At 43.5% G+C, this 15,383-nt stretch overlaps 1 protein-coding gene across 1 annotated transcript in view; it reads left to right on the top strand.

Annotated features, from left to right (window-relative positions):
* Positions 1 to 275: 275 nt before the first annotated feature.
* The window catches only part of kncn (kinocilin), a gene marked incomplete at both ends in the record, with an annotated part of 31,869 nt that continues 16,761 nt past the window's right edge, over positions 276 to 15,383 (top strand). Inside the window, one exon of the mRNA XM_084328147.1 lies at positions 276 to 423. Within this exon, the coding sequence (XP_084184273.1) occupies positions 276 to 423 (148 nt within the window). The remainder of the gene's footprint in view (positions 424 to 15,383) is intronic.

The raw sequence follows: 15,383 nt of genomic DNA, 5'->3' as shown, positions 1-15,383 counted from the left end.
GCAAAGACAACTCAAGTGTTCCTTTATTAATCACCTTGGGGAAATTCTTTAAAGATGCATGAGGAGTCTTGAGCAGCAGCAGAGAGAGGAGATAGAGGTGCTGGCAGAGAAAGTGTTTCTGTGTACGGTGCAGCTAACTCTGTTTGATCTGCTGGCTCTGAGGGCCCAAGTCATAGTAGTTTGTCTGTCTACGTGTGTGCGTGTGTGTACCAGGGTCAGTCCCTGTGTGGGTGTGTGTGTGCGACCTGGGCAGGTGGGGGTCCTCCACCTGCTGAATGAACTCAGTCAGCATCGGGGAGTACCATGGGCTACGGGTGGGCTCTGCCCTGCTCTTCATTGTGGCAGGCTGCGTCCTCATCGGGGTGTCCCGGGAGTGTGAGGCTGATGCAGTGGGCGGAATCTTCCTTGGAGCAGGGGGTCTTGGTGAGTGTCTGTGTGGGGGAATCTTCCTTGGAGCAGGGGGTCTTGGTGAGTGTCTGTGTGGGGGAATCTTCGTTGGAGCAGGGGGTCTTGGTGAATGTCTGTGTGGGGGGGATCTTCCTTGGAGCAGGGGGTCTTGGTGAGTGTCTGTGTGGGGGAATCTTCCTTGGAGCAGGGGGTCTTGGTGAAGGTCTGTGTGGGGGAATCTTCCTTGGAGCAGGGGGTCTTGGTGAAGGTCTGTGTGGGGGAATCTTCCTTGGAGCAGGGGGTCTTGGTGAATGTCTGTGTGGGGGAATCTTCTTTGGAGTGTCTGAAACTATATTATATAGTTATATACCAGTGCTTATTAATTGTTAATTCATTGCCGTCATAATTGTTCAATTTTGTCAAGCCGTTCTCTCCTGCCCCATCTACTTTTTATATGAGCAAAGGGCATCTTAGCCCAATGTCAAATATTTATCAGAAAAATAGGTGAGAAATGAGTGGTCCATGTCCTTTTCCATCCACTTTCATTGAAAAGATGCACCACATAATAATTTGATACAGCACTGTTTGATTGATTGATTGAAAACTTTATTAACAGATTGCAGAATGGGTACAATACAGTACAGCTCAATACACACAATTGTTAAGGGGATGCAGTCCAGAGAAAGACTTTCGTCTTGTTTACATCAGGGTCCCCCATTTTCAATTAATCATAAACTTGACTGTAATCGAAGCCAGCTGATAGCATGGGGAGTAAGGTATTCCACAGCCAAGGCAGAGGATTGTCTATGTCAGAAAGTCAGAGCAAAGACGAGTCAAGTGTTCCTTTATTAATACCCTTGGGGAAATTGATCTTCTACCAAATTAAAAGTCATGATGTATTATTCATCTATGACGTTCACTCACTTTTTCAGTTGACACAATAACCTTAACAACCGCACACTCTGCACTGGGCTGTTTCTCCCCATCCCCTCCCCTTTACTACAGGTGTTGCTGAAACAAAAGCATGAATGAATGATACATTTGTAACACAGCAGGGTCATTACAATAGGCTGAAAGTGTTAACCCTTTTCTTGGTCGCCCAATAATGTTAACTGCTGTACCTACAGTATATAATAGCTCTGCTCTATAAACACTTTCAGTTTATAATGTTTTAGTAAAGTATTAACCTCTTCCACCCGTGGAATCTTTTCAAAAAATCCGCCTAAAATATAAATGGAATATTGCTCCACTTCTACAAGTCTATTTGCATATTATTGGTATCTAGGGACATCTATGGACCTCAGGGAATGTACATGTATTCAGTGTCAGAAATATTGTGTCTATTACTAGTAGGGATGCTCGATATTGGCTTTTTTACCGATACCGATATTCCGATATTGTCCAACTCTTAATTTCCGATACCGATATCAACCGATACCGATATATGCAGGGTTCCCCCCCCCCCCAAAAAACTGAATAATTTCAGGTAACTAATCATTTCACTGGATATATATATAACAAATATTGTTGTTATTTTTATTTATTTTTTTTAAACCGATACCAATATTTTTCGATATCACATTTTACTGCCGATTATCGGCCGATAATATCGGTCGGCCAATAATATCGGACATCCCTAATTACTAGGCTTGCTTAAATTGTGATGAAACAAAGGAGAATATGAATTATGATTTGTCTTTGCATCTTTGACAGTGAATAACACCATGCTAATAATGACCAAACATTAAAAACAGCCACTGATCTCGTTCAGTACCTTCTTGAGATCATGTGTACAGAAAAAAAGGGAAGATGATTAAACAGAAGGTTCTGTATATACAGTACTGAATTATTATAGAATATAGAATAGGAGGCTTATAAATGACCTTATTATAGCCAATTCGCACATTTATATATATACATATATTATCTTTCTAATGCCCGAGTTCAATTTGGATTTAGTATCACCAGGCATAAGAACAGATAATGAAATCTACTGTAATCTACTGTACTTTTTTATTTTCCCCACAGTGCAACCGTTTTGAAACTAATTTCAGATCTAATTGTTCCTACATGTTAACAATACGGAAGAGAAACTAACTGCCTTTCAATATTTGTCAAAAACTTTACCTTTTGTGTACGAATTATTTCAATAACTGTTATTATTCAGGATAATAAGCCAGAACTCTGAACCTTGAACCCCATAGAATCTTCCAGGAAGTGTAGTTCTTTCAACGCAGAACCAGACCTGTGGAAGTCTGCTACAAAATGGCTGCAAAAAGACTACAATTCCCATGGTTAAAAATATCCAAAATGGTCACCCTCGCGAAGTAGACTTGACCAAATCGAAAAGTTAAATCTATCTAATAACACTTTTAACCTATTGCTAAACTAACGTATTGATGATAATATACATTCTTTTTTTATCCACTTTTTCTCATCCAATTCAACCCTCCCCTGTCACGGACGCTGTTTCTTGCCTCCCACAAGCCGGCTGCAATGTGGACTAAGTCATACATAGCACAAGTCCCCTCCGGTACTTGAGGTAACAGCAGTCGCATCTTTTCACCTGCGCAGCTCGATCTCTCAGTGGCGAAGAGTAACGCGTGGGAGGCTCACGCTGCCCCCGACACTTCCTGATTCTACTGCGCAGGCGCACCAACCGACCTGTAGGAGTCGCTGTCCACAACGCCCGATCCCCACCCATCAGTTTCCCACCCCCTAATACGGCCAATGTGTATTAGTACGGACGACCAGCTAAACTGAAAGCAAATGTGGAGCGCTGGGCTCGAACTGACGAGCCCTAGCGTCTCCAGCATTTCGTGGCGAGCGCCTTGCCCACTATGCCACGTAGCCGCCCTAGTGATAATATACATTCTACATGCTGTTGTGACATGTTTATGATGTTAATACTTGAATACGTTTGAAATAAAAATCGCTACTTTTATACAACAGTCTGAAAAATATTGATTTATGACCAGATGTCATTTCAGGACTGGTACCGGTGTGGTGCCAAAATCTTACCCCTTGCCATAATCTTACCCCACCCCACGTGACTGTTCCCGTGAACGCGCATTATCCGCTGCTGCTGTTATGGGCCGCTGGGGGGCGCTGTGTGCTCCTGTGGCGTCAGTCTGGTCATAATCGTGATATGGGGCGTCAGTCACTGTCATATTAATATGTACAGTTTCATAAAGCTGTGTGCGCTCCTGTGGCGTCAGTCACTGGTCATAATCATCATTATTGTGGGGCGTCAGTCACTGCCATATTAATATGTACAGTTTCATAAACAATAAATACTGTGTTCTGTTTATACGTTCCATATCGTTGTGAGTGCTTTTCCGCCCCACGAAATGCAGATATATTGTTTATTGTGGGGCGTCAGTCACTGTCAATATGTACAGTTTCATAAACAATAAATACTGTGTTCTGTTTATACGTTCCATATCGTTGTGAGTGCTTCCCCCCCCCCCCCCCCACGCAATGCAGATATAGTGTTTATTGTGGGGCGTCAGTTACTGTCATATTAATATGTACAGTTTCATAAACAATAAATACTGTGTTCTGTTTATACGTTCCATATCGTTGTGAGTGCTTCCACTCCCAAACGTGAACAGTATTTGCTCACATATTCTTAGGTGGTACTTGAAAGACACTTTGCTATTCAATTTACTGTCTGTCGAGATTAGATTAGAGTAGATTAGATTCAAATGTATTGTCACCTACGGGAGACTGCAATTCGAAGCTGGCCCCTACAAATGTCCTAACCCAGTTGTACAGTAAATTACCAAGTATGGCTTTGTCAGTATTCCAATGTACAGTGTACAGTGTCCCCCCCCCCCCACCTCCAATGTACAGCCCCCACCCACCCACCCAACCCCACCCCACCCACCCAACCTCCCCCAATGTACAGTTACTACGTCAAATGTATATACACTCTTTTTCTGGACACTTTTTGTATCACAAACAGTACTGTATTTGCAAATCTGATATGTCATAAATGTATAGATGTAGCAGTACTGTCTATCTGTATGTCATGTATGTCATATATGTTATGATGAATTGAAAATGGGGGACCCTGATGTAAACAAGACGAAAGTCTTTCTCTGGTCTGCATCCCCTTAACAATTGTATGTATTGAGCTGTACTGTACTGTACCCATTCTGCAATCTGTTAATAAACTTTTCAATCAATCAATCAATCAATCAATCAATCAATCAATCAATCAATCACGCAGCAGAAGTACAGTACAGCGGAAAGGTGTTTGGCATCTATCCAGAGTGCACATGTAACAGTAAAGTGCAATAGTGATATACAACGTACAGGTGATTAAACTTGGTATAAAATATATAAATTAGTACTACTGAGTAATCAGATGTATGTACAGTGTTATAGTATTATTGTGTATGTCATACTGGCCAGCAGCGTATAACTAGTAAGAGTAGGTACAGTATGTAAGTATGACTGCCCCCCTAACTTTTGATTGCACTTGACCCCCTTTTCAGTTAGGGTGGCGCACTCAAATTATGGCAAGGGTTATTAGCCACCTAACTTTTGACCCCCTTTTCAGGAGTTGACCTAGAGCCCACCAATGTCATGCATATCAAATTTGGTCAAGGTCAGACCTTGCAATCAAAAGTTAGGGGGCGCACTCCAATTATGGCAAGGGATAAAACTAATAATAGGCCTTGCCATACATAATTGGAGTGCGCCCCCTAACTTTTGATTGCAAGGTCTGACATTGACCAAATTTGATATGCACGACCTTGCTGGACTCTAGGTCAACTTCTGAAAAGGGGGTCAATGTCAGACTTTGCAATCAAAAGTTAGGGGGCTAATAACCCTTACCATAATTTGAGTGCGCCCCCTAACTTTTGATTGCAAGGTCTGACATTGACCCCCTTTTCAGAAGTTGACCTAGAGCCCACCAAGGTCATGCATATCAAATTTGGTCAATGTCAGACCTTGCAAGCAAAAGTTAGGGGGCACACTCAAATTATGGCAAGGGTTATTAGCCCCCTAACTTATGATTGCAAAGTCTGACATTGACCCCCTTTTCAGGAGTTGACCTAGAGCCCACCAAGGTCATGCATATCAAATTTGGTCAAGGTCAGACCTTGCAATCAAAAGTTAGGGGGCGCACTCCAATTATGGCAAGGGATAAAACTAATAATAGGCCTTGCCATAATTGGAGTGCGCCCCCTAACTTTTGATTGCAAGGTCTGACATTGACCAAATTTGATATGCATGACCTTGCTGGGCTCTAGGTCAACTTCTGAAAAGGGGGTCAATGTCAGACTTTGCAATCAAAAGTTAGGGGGCTAATAACCCTTGCCATAATTTGAGTGCGCCCCCTAACTTTTGATTGCAATGTCTGACATTGACCCCCTTTTCAGGAGTTGACCTAGAGCCCACCAAGGTCATGCATATCAAATTTGGTCAATGTCAGACCTTGCAATCAAAAGTTAGGGGGCGCACTCCAATTATGGCAAGGGTTATTAGCCCCCTAACTTTTGATTGCAAAGTCTGACATTGACCCCCTTTTCAGGAGTTGACCTAGAGCCCACCAAGGTCATGCATATCAAATTTGGTCAAGGTCAGACCTTGCAATCAAAGGTTAGGGGGGCGCACTCCAATTATGGCAAGGGATAAAACTAATAATAGGCCTTGCCATAATTGGAGTGCGCCCCCCTAACTTTTGATTGCAAGGTCTCACATTGACCAAATTTGATATGCATGACCTTGGTGGGCTCTAGGTCAACTTCTAAAAAGGGGGTCAATGTCAGACTTTGCAATCAAAAGTTAGGGGGCTAATAACCCTTGCCATAATTTGAGTGCGCCCCCTAACTTTTGATTGCAAGGTCTGACATTGACCCCCTTTTCAAAAGTTGACCTAGAGCCCACCAAGGTCATGCATATCAAATTTGGTCAATGTCAGACCTTGCAATCAAAAGTTAGGGGGCGCACTCAAATAAATGAACTAGGAAATGGGATAAACCCAGCACGTTTTCATTTATACGCCGATGATACAGTTGTTTACACAGTGGCTTCCTCTTTAACTCAGGCCATAGAGCTTCTACAGGATGCTTTTAATACACTACAACACTCCTTGCTAAGGCTAAGACTGGTCCTTAATGCAAAAAAGACCAAGTACATGACCTTCTCTCGCTCTCGAGCTAATACAGCTGTCCCCCCGATTCTGACACTGGAAGGGACATGCCTTGACAAAGTAGCATCCTATAAATATCTGGGCATATGGATTGATGAAAAGATGGCCTTTGATGTTCATATTGGGAACCTACTGAGAAAACTTAGACCTAAACTGGGCTTTTTCTTCCGGTTAAAGAAATGTTTCCCGTCTGAAGCCAGGAAGAGAATTGTGCAGAGTTCCTTTCTGCCTGTATTAGACTATGGCGATGTAATCTATATGCATGCTCCTTCCTCCCTGCTTAAAAAGCTGGATTCTGCGTACCATACTGCCATACGTTTTGTAACAGGTGCAGGCTCTCGCACCCACCACTGCACTTTGTATTTAAGCATTACATCACACGCAGGAGTGGTTTGTGACCAATAAACCATGCCTAGGGGTGGTTGTTAGGCCCGAGGCGCAGCCGAGGGTCGTTAGACCCCCCTAGGCATGGTTTATTGGTCACAAATCACGACTGCACGTGGTGTAAAGCTTTTATACAACTGCCAGATTCATCCAACCTTATTTCTATACAATAAACACACATTAATCGAAGATTTATTGAAAAAACCATCCGCCAGAAAAAGTAGTTCCCACAACTCCATGTGGAAGCAGCTTGAAGTGCATCCAACCAAACTAACACATCCAACTGTGTATTATTGGAATGATTGAGAGAAGTTGCCTCATGTGGAAGCAGCTTGAAGTGCATCCAACCAACTAACACATCCAACTGTGTATTATTGGAATGATTGATTGAAAATTTTATTACCAGATGCAGAATGGGTACAATACAGTACGGCTCAATACACACAATTGTTAAGGGAATGCATAGGAAAAAAACGTTTTCTTCGCCCTATTTTTTTATTTATTTCTTTTAGCCTAAACTTAACCAGTTGGAAACCAGGGGTACAGTAATAAAATTAGCAATCAACCAATCAATCAATTCAATAGACCATGCTCACTTAAAACAGCGCTGCTTCTCTCTCAGTCTGACTCCCCCGCTGTTGCAGACAGGAGTGTGTGTGTGTGTGTGTGCGTGTGTGTGTGTGTGTGTGTGTGTCACAGTGTGTGTGTGCGTGTGTGTGTGTGTATGTGTGTGTGTGTGTGTGTGTGTGTGTGTGTGTGTGTGTATGTGTGTGTGTGTGTTTGTGGGTACGCCAGCGTCGGACAGTGAGAGAGAACGCTGCAGTCAGTAGCAAGAAGGAAGTAGAAATTTAAATCAATCAATTAATCTATCAATCAAACCGCGATTTTTCTTTTGTTCTAGATTGCCTCAAGACCCATCAATTACATCATCCAACATTGTTTAAAGGGCTAACACATTCCCCTTGACAGAATCGCTTCATATTTAGTCGTTTAGTCGCCATTAACATATCCATTTGTAAATATTATTGGCCACCTTCTTGTGATCCGGCGGAGTGATGTGATGTGGGTCGGTTGTGGGCGGGTCCTGGGCCAGCAGCGTGGATTGTTGCCAATAAAGACGTGTAAAATGACTGTTTCAGCCAATCAGAATCGAGAAATTTGCATGCCGTTGTATAACAGTCATTAGGATGGTCCTCTCTGTACCAAAGAAGACAATCACACATGTTGATTTTTATCCTTAAGTCATTGCTAGGTAAGCTGCCCTTATATATCTCCAGACTTCTGTCCTTTTATACTTGCTTTTTTAATACCAGACGAGCAGCAAATGGGATGCTGTTAAATGTTCCTTTGATGCAGTCAGAGCTTGGTAAAGCTGCATTCTCCCACTATGCTCCCTTTTTATGGAATACGCTGCAAGTGAAACTTTGTCTACAGGCACTTCCTACTGTGAATGCTTTTAAAGGTATGCTACGATTAGCCCTTTATGAAACATGTAACTGTTTTACCTGATGCTATTGTTGATGTGATTATGCTCCTTGCCACTGCACAAATGACCCTCTGTATTTATATTTTAATTGTATGTTTTTTGTTTAATGCCCTGTTTTATGTTGAAACTTGTTGTGTGCTGTGTTGGTCAGGACTCCCTGGAAGAAGAGATCTTGTATCTCAATGGGACATTCCTGGATAAATAAAGGATAAATAAAAAAAAAAATATGGCAAGGGTTATTAGCCCCCTAACTTATGATTGCAAAGTCTGACATTGACCCCCTTTTCAGGAGTTGACCTAGAGCCCACCAAGGTCATGCATCTCAAATTTGGTCAAGGTCAGACCTTGCAATCAAAAGTTAGGGGGCGCACTCCAATTATGGCAAGGGATAAAACTAATAATAGGCCTTGCCATAATTGGAGTGCGCCCCCTAACTTTTGATTGCAAGGTCTGACATTGACCAAATTTGATATGCATGACCTTGCTGGGCTCTAGGTCAACTTCTGAAAAGGGGGTCAATGTCAGACTTTGCAATCAAAAGTTAGGGGGCTAATAACCCTTGCCATAATTTGAGTGCGCCCCCTAACTTTTGATTGCAAGGTCTGACATTGACCCCCTTTTCAGGAGTTGACCTAGAGCCCACCAAGGTCATGCATATCAAATTTGGTCAATGTCAGACCTTGCAATCAAAAGTTAGGGGGCGCACTCAAATTATGGCAAGGGTTATTAGCCCCCTAACTTATGATTGCAAAGTCTGACATTGACCCCCTTTTCAGGAGTTGACCTAGAGCCCACCAAGGTCATGCATATCAAATTTGGTCAAGGTCAGACCTTGCAATCAAAAGTTAGGGGGCGCACTCCAATTATGGCAAGGGATAAAACTAATAATAGGCCTTGCCATAATTGGAGTGCGCCCCCTAACTTTTGATTGCAAGGTCTGACATTGACCAAATTTGATATGCATGACCTTGCTGGGCTCTAGGTCAACTTCTGAAAAGGGGGTCAATGTCAGACTTTGCAATCAAAAGTTAGGGGGCTAATAACCCTTGCCATAATTTGAGTGCGCCCCCTAACTTTTGATTGCAAGGTCTGACATTGACCCCCTTTTCAGGAGTTGACCTAGAGCCCACCAAGGTCATGCATATCAAATTTGGTCAATGTCAGACCTTGCAATCAAAAGTTAGGGGGCGCACTCAAATTATGGCAAGGGTTATTAGCCCCCTAACTTATGATTGCAAAGTCTGACATTGACCCCCTTTTCAGGAGTTGACCTAGAGCCCACCAAGGTCATGCATATCAAATTTGGTCAAGGTCAGACCTTGCAATCAAAAGTTAGGGGGCGCACTCCAATTATGGCAAGGGATAAAACTAATAATAGGCCTTGCCATAATTGGAGTGCGCCCCCTAACTTTTGATTGCAAGGTCTGACATTGACCAAATTTGATATGCATGACCTTGCTGGGCTCTAGGTCAACTTCTGAAAAGGGGGTCAATGTCAGACTTTGCAATCAAAAGTTAGGGGGCTAATAACCCTTGCCATAATTTGAGTGCGCCCCCTAACTTTTGATTGCAAGGTCTGACATTGACCCCCTTTTCAGGAGTTGACCTAGAGCCCACCAAGGTCATGCATATCAAATTTGGTCAATGTCAGACCTTGTAAGCAAAAGTTAGGGGGCGCACTCAAATTATGGCAAGGGTTATTAGCCCCCTAACTTTTGATTGCAAAGTCTGACATTGACCCCCTTTTCAGGAGTTGACCTAGAGCCCACCAAGGTCATGCATATCAAATTTGGTCAAGGTCAGACCTTGCAATCAAAGGTTAGGGGGGCGCACTCCAATTATGGCAAGGGATAAAACGAATAATAGGCCTTGCCATAATTGGAGTGCGCCCCCCTAACTTTTGATTGCAAGGTCTCACATTGACCAAATTTGATATGCATGACCTTGGTGGGCTCTAGGTCAACTTCTAAAAAGGGGGTCAATGTCAGACTTTGCAATCAAAAGTTAGGGGGCTAATAACCCTTGCCATAATTTGAGTGCGCCCCCTAACTTTTGATTGCAAGGTCTGACATTGACCCCCTTTTCAAAAGTTGACCTAGAGCCCACCAAGGTCATGCATATCAAATTTGGTCAATGTCAGACCTTGTAAGCAAAAGTTAGGGGGCGCACTCAAATTATGGCAAGGGTTATTAGCCCCCTAACTTTTGATTGCAAAGTCTGACATTGACCCCCTTTTCAGGAGTTGACCTAGAGCCCACCAAGGTCATGCATATCAAATCTGGTCAAGGTCAGACCTTGCAATCAAAAGTTAGGGGGCGCACTCCAATTATGGCAAGGGATAAAACTAATAATAGGCCTTGCCATAATTGGAGTGCGCCCCCTAACTTTTGATTGCAAGGTCTGACATTGACCAAATTTGATATGCATGACCTTGCTGGGCTCTAGGTCAACTTCTGAAAAGGGGGTCAATGTCAGACTTTGCAATCAAAAGTTAGGGGGCTAATAACCCTTGCCATAATTTGAGTGCGCCCCCTAACTTTTGATTGCAAGGTCTGACATTGACCCCCTTTTCAGGAGTTGACCTAGAGCCCACCAAGGTCATGCATATCAAATTTGGTCAAGGTCAGACCTTGCAATCAAAAGTTAGGGGGGCACACTCCAATTATGGCAAGCGATAAAACTAATAATAGGCCTTGCCATAATTGGAGTGCGCCCCCTAACTTTTGATTGCAAGGTCTGACCTTGACCAAATTTGATATGCATGACCTTGGTGGGCTCTAGGTCAACTCCTGAAAAGGGGGTCAATGTCAGACTTTGCAATCAAAAGTTAGGGGGCTAATAACCCTTGCCATAATTTGAGTGCGCCCCCTAACTTTTGATTGCAAGGTCTGACATTGACCCCCTTTTCAAAAGTTGACCTAGAGCCCACCAAGGTCATGCATATCAAATTTGGTCAATGTCAGACCTTGTAAGCAAAAGTTAGGGGGCGCACTCAAATTATGGCAAGGGTTATTAGCCCCCTAACTTTTGATTGCAAAGTCTGACATTGACCCCCTTTTCAGGAGTTGACCTAGAGCCCACCAAGGTCATGCATATCAAATCTGGTCAAGGTCAGACCTTGCAATCAAAAGTTAGGGGGCGCACTCCAATTATGGCAAGGGATAAAACTAATAATAGGCCTTGCCATAATTGGAGTGCGCCCCCTAACTTTTGATTGCAAGGTCTGACATTGACCAAATTTGATATGCATGACCTTGCTGGGCTCTAGGTCAACTTCTGAAAAGGGGGTCAATGTCAGACTTTGCAATCAAAAGTTAGGGGGCTAATAACCCTTGCCATAATTTGAGTGCGCCCCCTAACTTTTGATTGCAAGGTCTGACATTGACCCCCTTTTCAGGAGTTGACCTAGAGCCCACCAAGGTCATGCATATCAAATTTGGTCAAGGTCAGACCTTGCAATCAAAAGTTAGGGGGGCACACTCCAATTATGGCAAGCGATAAAACTAATAATAGGCCTTGCCATAATTGGAGTGCGCCCCCTAACTTTTGATTGCAAGGTCTGACATTGACCCCCTTTTCAGGAGTTGACCTAGAGCCCACCAAGGTCATGCATATCAAATTTGGTCAATGTCAGACCTTGCAATCAAAAGTTAGGGGGCGCACTCAAATTATGGCAAGGGTTATTAGCCCCCTAACTTTTGATTGCAAAGTCTGACATTGACCCCCTTTTCAGGAGTTGACCTAGAGCCCACCAAGGTCATGCATATCAAATTTGGTCAAGGTCAGACCTTGCAATCAAAAGTTAGGGGGCGCACTCCAATTATGGCAAGGGATAAAACTAATAATAGGCCTTGCCATAATTGGAGTGCGCCCCCTAACTTTTGATTGCAAGGTCTGACATTGACCAAATTTGATATGCATGACCTTGCTGGGCTCTAGGTCAACTTCTGAAAAGGGGGTCAATGTCAGACTTTGCAATCAAAAGTTAGGGGGCTAATAACCCTTACCATAATTTAGTGCGCCCCCTAACTTTTGATTGCAAGGTCTGACATTGACCCCCTTTTCAGGAGTTGACCTAGAGCCCACCAAGGTCATGCATATCAAATTTGGTCAAGGTCAGACCTTGGAATCAAAAGTTAGGGGGGCACACTCCAATTATGGCAAGGGATAAAACTAATAATAGGCCTTGCCATAATTGGAGTGCGCCCCCCTAACTTTTGATTGCAAGGTCTGACATTGACCAAATTTGATATGCATGACCTTGGTGGGCTCTAGGTCAACTACTGAAAAGGGGGTCAATGTCAGACTTTGCAATCAAAAGTTAGGGGGCTAATAACCCTTGCCATAATTTGAGTGCGCCCCCTAACTTTTGATTGCAAGGTCTGACATTGACCCCCTTTTCAGGAGTTGACCTAGAGCCCACCAAGGTCATGCATATCAAATTTGGTCAAGGTCAGACCTTGGAATCAAAAGTTAGGGGGGCACACTCCAATTATGGCAAGGGATAAAACTAATAATAGGCCTTGCCATAATTGGAGTGCGCCCCCCTAACTTTTGATTGCAAGGTCTGACATTGACCAAATTTGATATGCATGACCTTGGTGGGCTCTATGTCAACTACTGAAAAGGGGGTCAATGTCAGACTTTGCAATCAAAAGTTAGGGGGCTAATAACCCTTGCCATAATTTGAGTGCGCCCCCTAACTTTTGATTGCAAGGTCTGACATTGACCCCCTTTTCAGGAGTTGACCTAGAGCCCACCAAGGTCATGCATATCAAATTTGGTCAAGGTCAGACCTTGCAATCAAAGGTTAGGGGGGCGCACTCCAATTATGGCAAGGGATAAAACTAATAATAGGCCTTGCCATAATTGGAGTGCGCCCCCTAACTTTTGATTGCAAGGTCTGACATTGACCAAATTTGATATGCATGACCTTGCTGGGCTCTAGGTCAACTTCTGAAAAGGGGGTCAATGTCAGACTTTGCAATCAAAAGTTAGGGGGCTAATAACCCTTGCCATAATTTGAGTGCGCCCCCTAACTTTTGATTGCAAGGTCTGACATTGACCCCCTTTTCAGGAGTTGACCTAGAGCCCACCAAGGTCATGCATATCAAATTTGGTCAATGTCAGACCTTGCAATCAAAAGTTAGGGGGCGCACTCAAATTATGGCAAGGGTTATTAGCCCCCTAACTTTTGATTGCAAAGTCTGACATTGACCCCCTTTTCAGGCGTTGACCTAGAGCCCACCAAGGTCATGCATATCAAATTTGGTCAAGGTCAGACCTTGCAATCAAAGGTTAGGGGGGCGCACTCCAATTATGGCAAGGGATAAAACGAATAATAGGCCTTGCCATAATTGGAGTGCGCCCCCCTAACTTTTGATTGCAAGGTCTCACATTGACCAAATTTGATATGCATGACCTTGGTGGGCTCTAGGTCAACTTCTAAAAAGGGGGTCAATGTCAGACTTTGCAATCAAAAGTTAGGGGGCTAATAACCCTTGCCATAATTTGAGTGCGCCCCCTAACTTTTGATTGCAAGGTCTGACATTGACCCCCTTTTCAAAAGTTGACCTAGAGCCCACCAAGGTCATGCATATCAAATTTGGTCAATGTCAGACCTTGTAAGCAAAAGTTAGGGGGCGCACTCAAATTATGGCAAGGGTTATTAGCCCCCTAACTTTTGATTGCAAAGTCTGACATTGACCCCCTTTTCAGGAGTTGACCTAGAGCCCACCAAGGTCATGCATATCAAATCTGGTCAAGGTCAGACCTTGCAATCAAAAGTTTGGGGGCGCACTCCAATTATGGCAAGGGATAAAACTAATAATAGGCCTTGCCATAATTGGAGTGCGCCCCCTAACTTTTGATTGCAAGGTCTGACATTGACCAAATTTGATATGCATGACCTTGCTGGGCTCTAGGTCAACTTCTGAAAAGGGGGTCAATGTCAGACTTTGCAATCAAAAGTTAGGGGGCTAATAACCCTTGCCATAATTTGAGTGCGCCCCCTAACTTTTGATTGCAAGGTCTGACATTGACCCCCTTTTCAGGAGTTGACCTAGAGCCCACCAAGGTCATGCATATCAAATTTGGTCAATGTCAGACCTTGCAATCAAAAGTTAGGGGGCGCACTCAAATTATGGCAAGGGTTATTAGCCCCCTAACTTTTGATTGCAAAGTCTGACATTGACCCCCTTTTCAGGAGTTGACCTAGAGCCCACCAAGGTCATGCATATCAAATTTGGTCAAGGTCAGACCTTGCAATCAAAGGTTAGGGGGGCGCACTCCAATTATGGCAAGGGATAAAACGAATAATAGGCCTTGCCATAATTGGAGTGCGCCCCCCTAACTTTTGATTGCAAGGTCTCACATTGACCAAATTTGATATGCATGACCTTGGTGGGCTCTAGGTCAACTTCTAAAAAGGGGGTCAATGTCAGACTTTGCAATCAAAAGTTAGGGGGCTAATAACCCTTGCCATAATTTGAGTGCGCCCCCTAACTTTTGATTGCAAGGTCTGACATTGACCCCCTTTTCAAAAGTTGACCTAGAGCCCACCAAGGTCATGCATATCAAATTTGGTCAATGTCAGACCTTGTAAGCAAAAGTTAGGGGGCGCACTCAAATTATGGCAAGGGTTATTAGCCCCCTAACTTTTGATTGCAAAGTCTGACATTGACCCCCTTTTCAGGAGTTGACCTAGAGCCCACCAAGGTCATGCATATCAAATCTGGTCAAGGTCAGACCTTGCAATCAAAAGTTAGGGGGCGCACTCCAATTATGGCAAGGGATAAAACTAATAATAGGCCTTGCCATAATTGGAGTACGCCCCCCTAACTTTTGATTGCAAGGTCTGACATTGACCAAATTTGATATGCATGACCTTGGTGGGCTCTAGGTCAACTACTGAAAAGGGGGTCAATGTCAGACTTTGCAATCAAAAGTTAGGGGGCTAAT

The sequence above is a fragment of the Notolepis coatsorum genome (assembly GCF_963971535.1).
Source record: "Notolepis coatsorum genome assembly, chromosome: 13".
In the NCBI taxonomy this organism is placed as follows: Eukaryota; Metazoa; Chordata; class Actinopteri; order Aulopiformes; family Paralepididae; genus Notolepis; species Notolepis coatsorum.
Note: the sequence above shows the minus strand (reverse complement) of the source record. Positions and strands in the feature narration are given on the sequence as shown.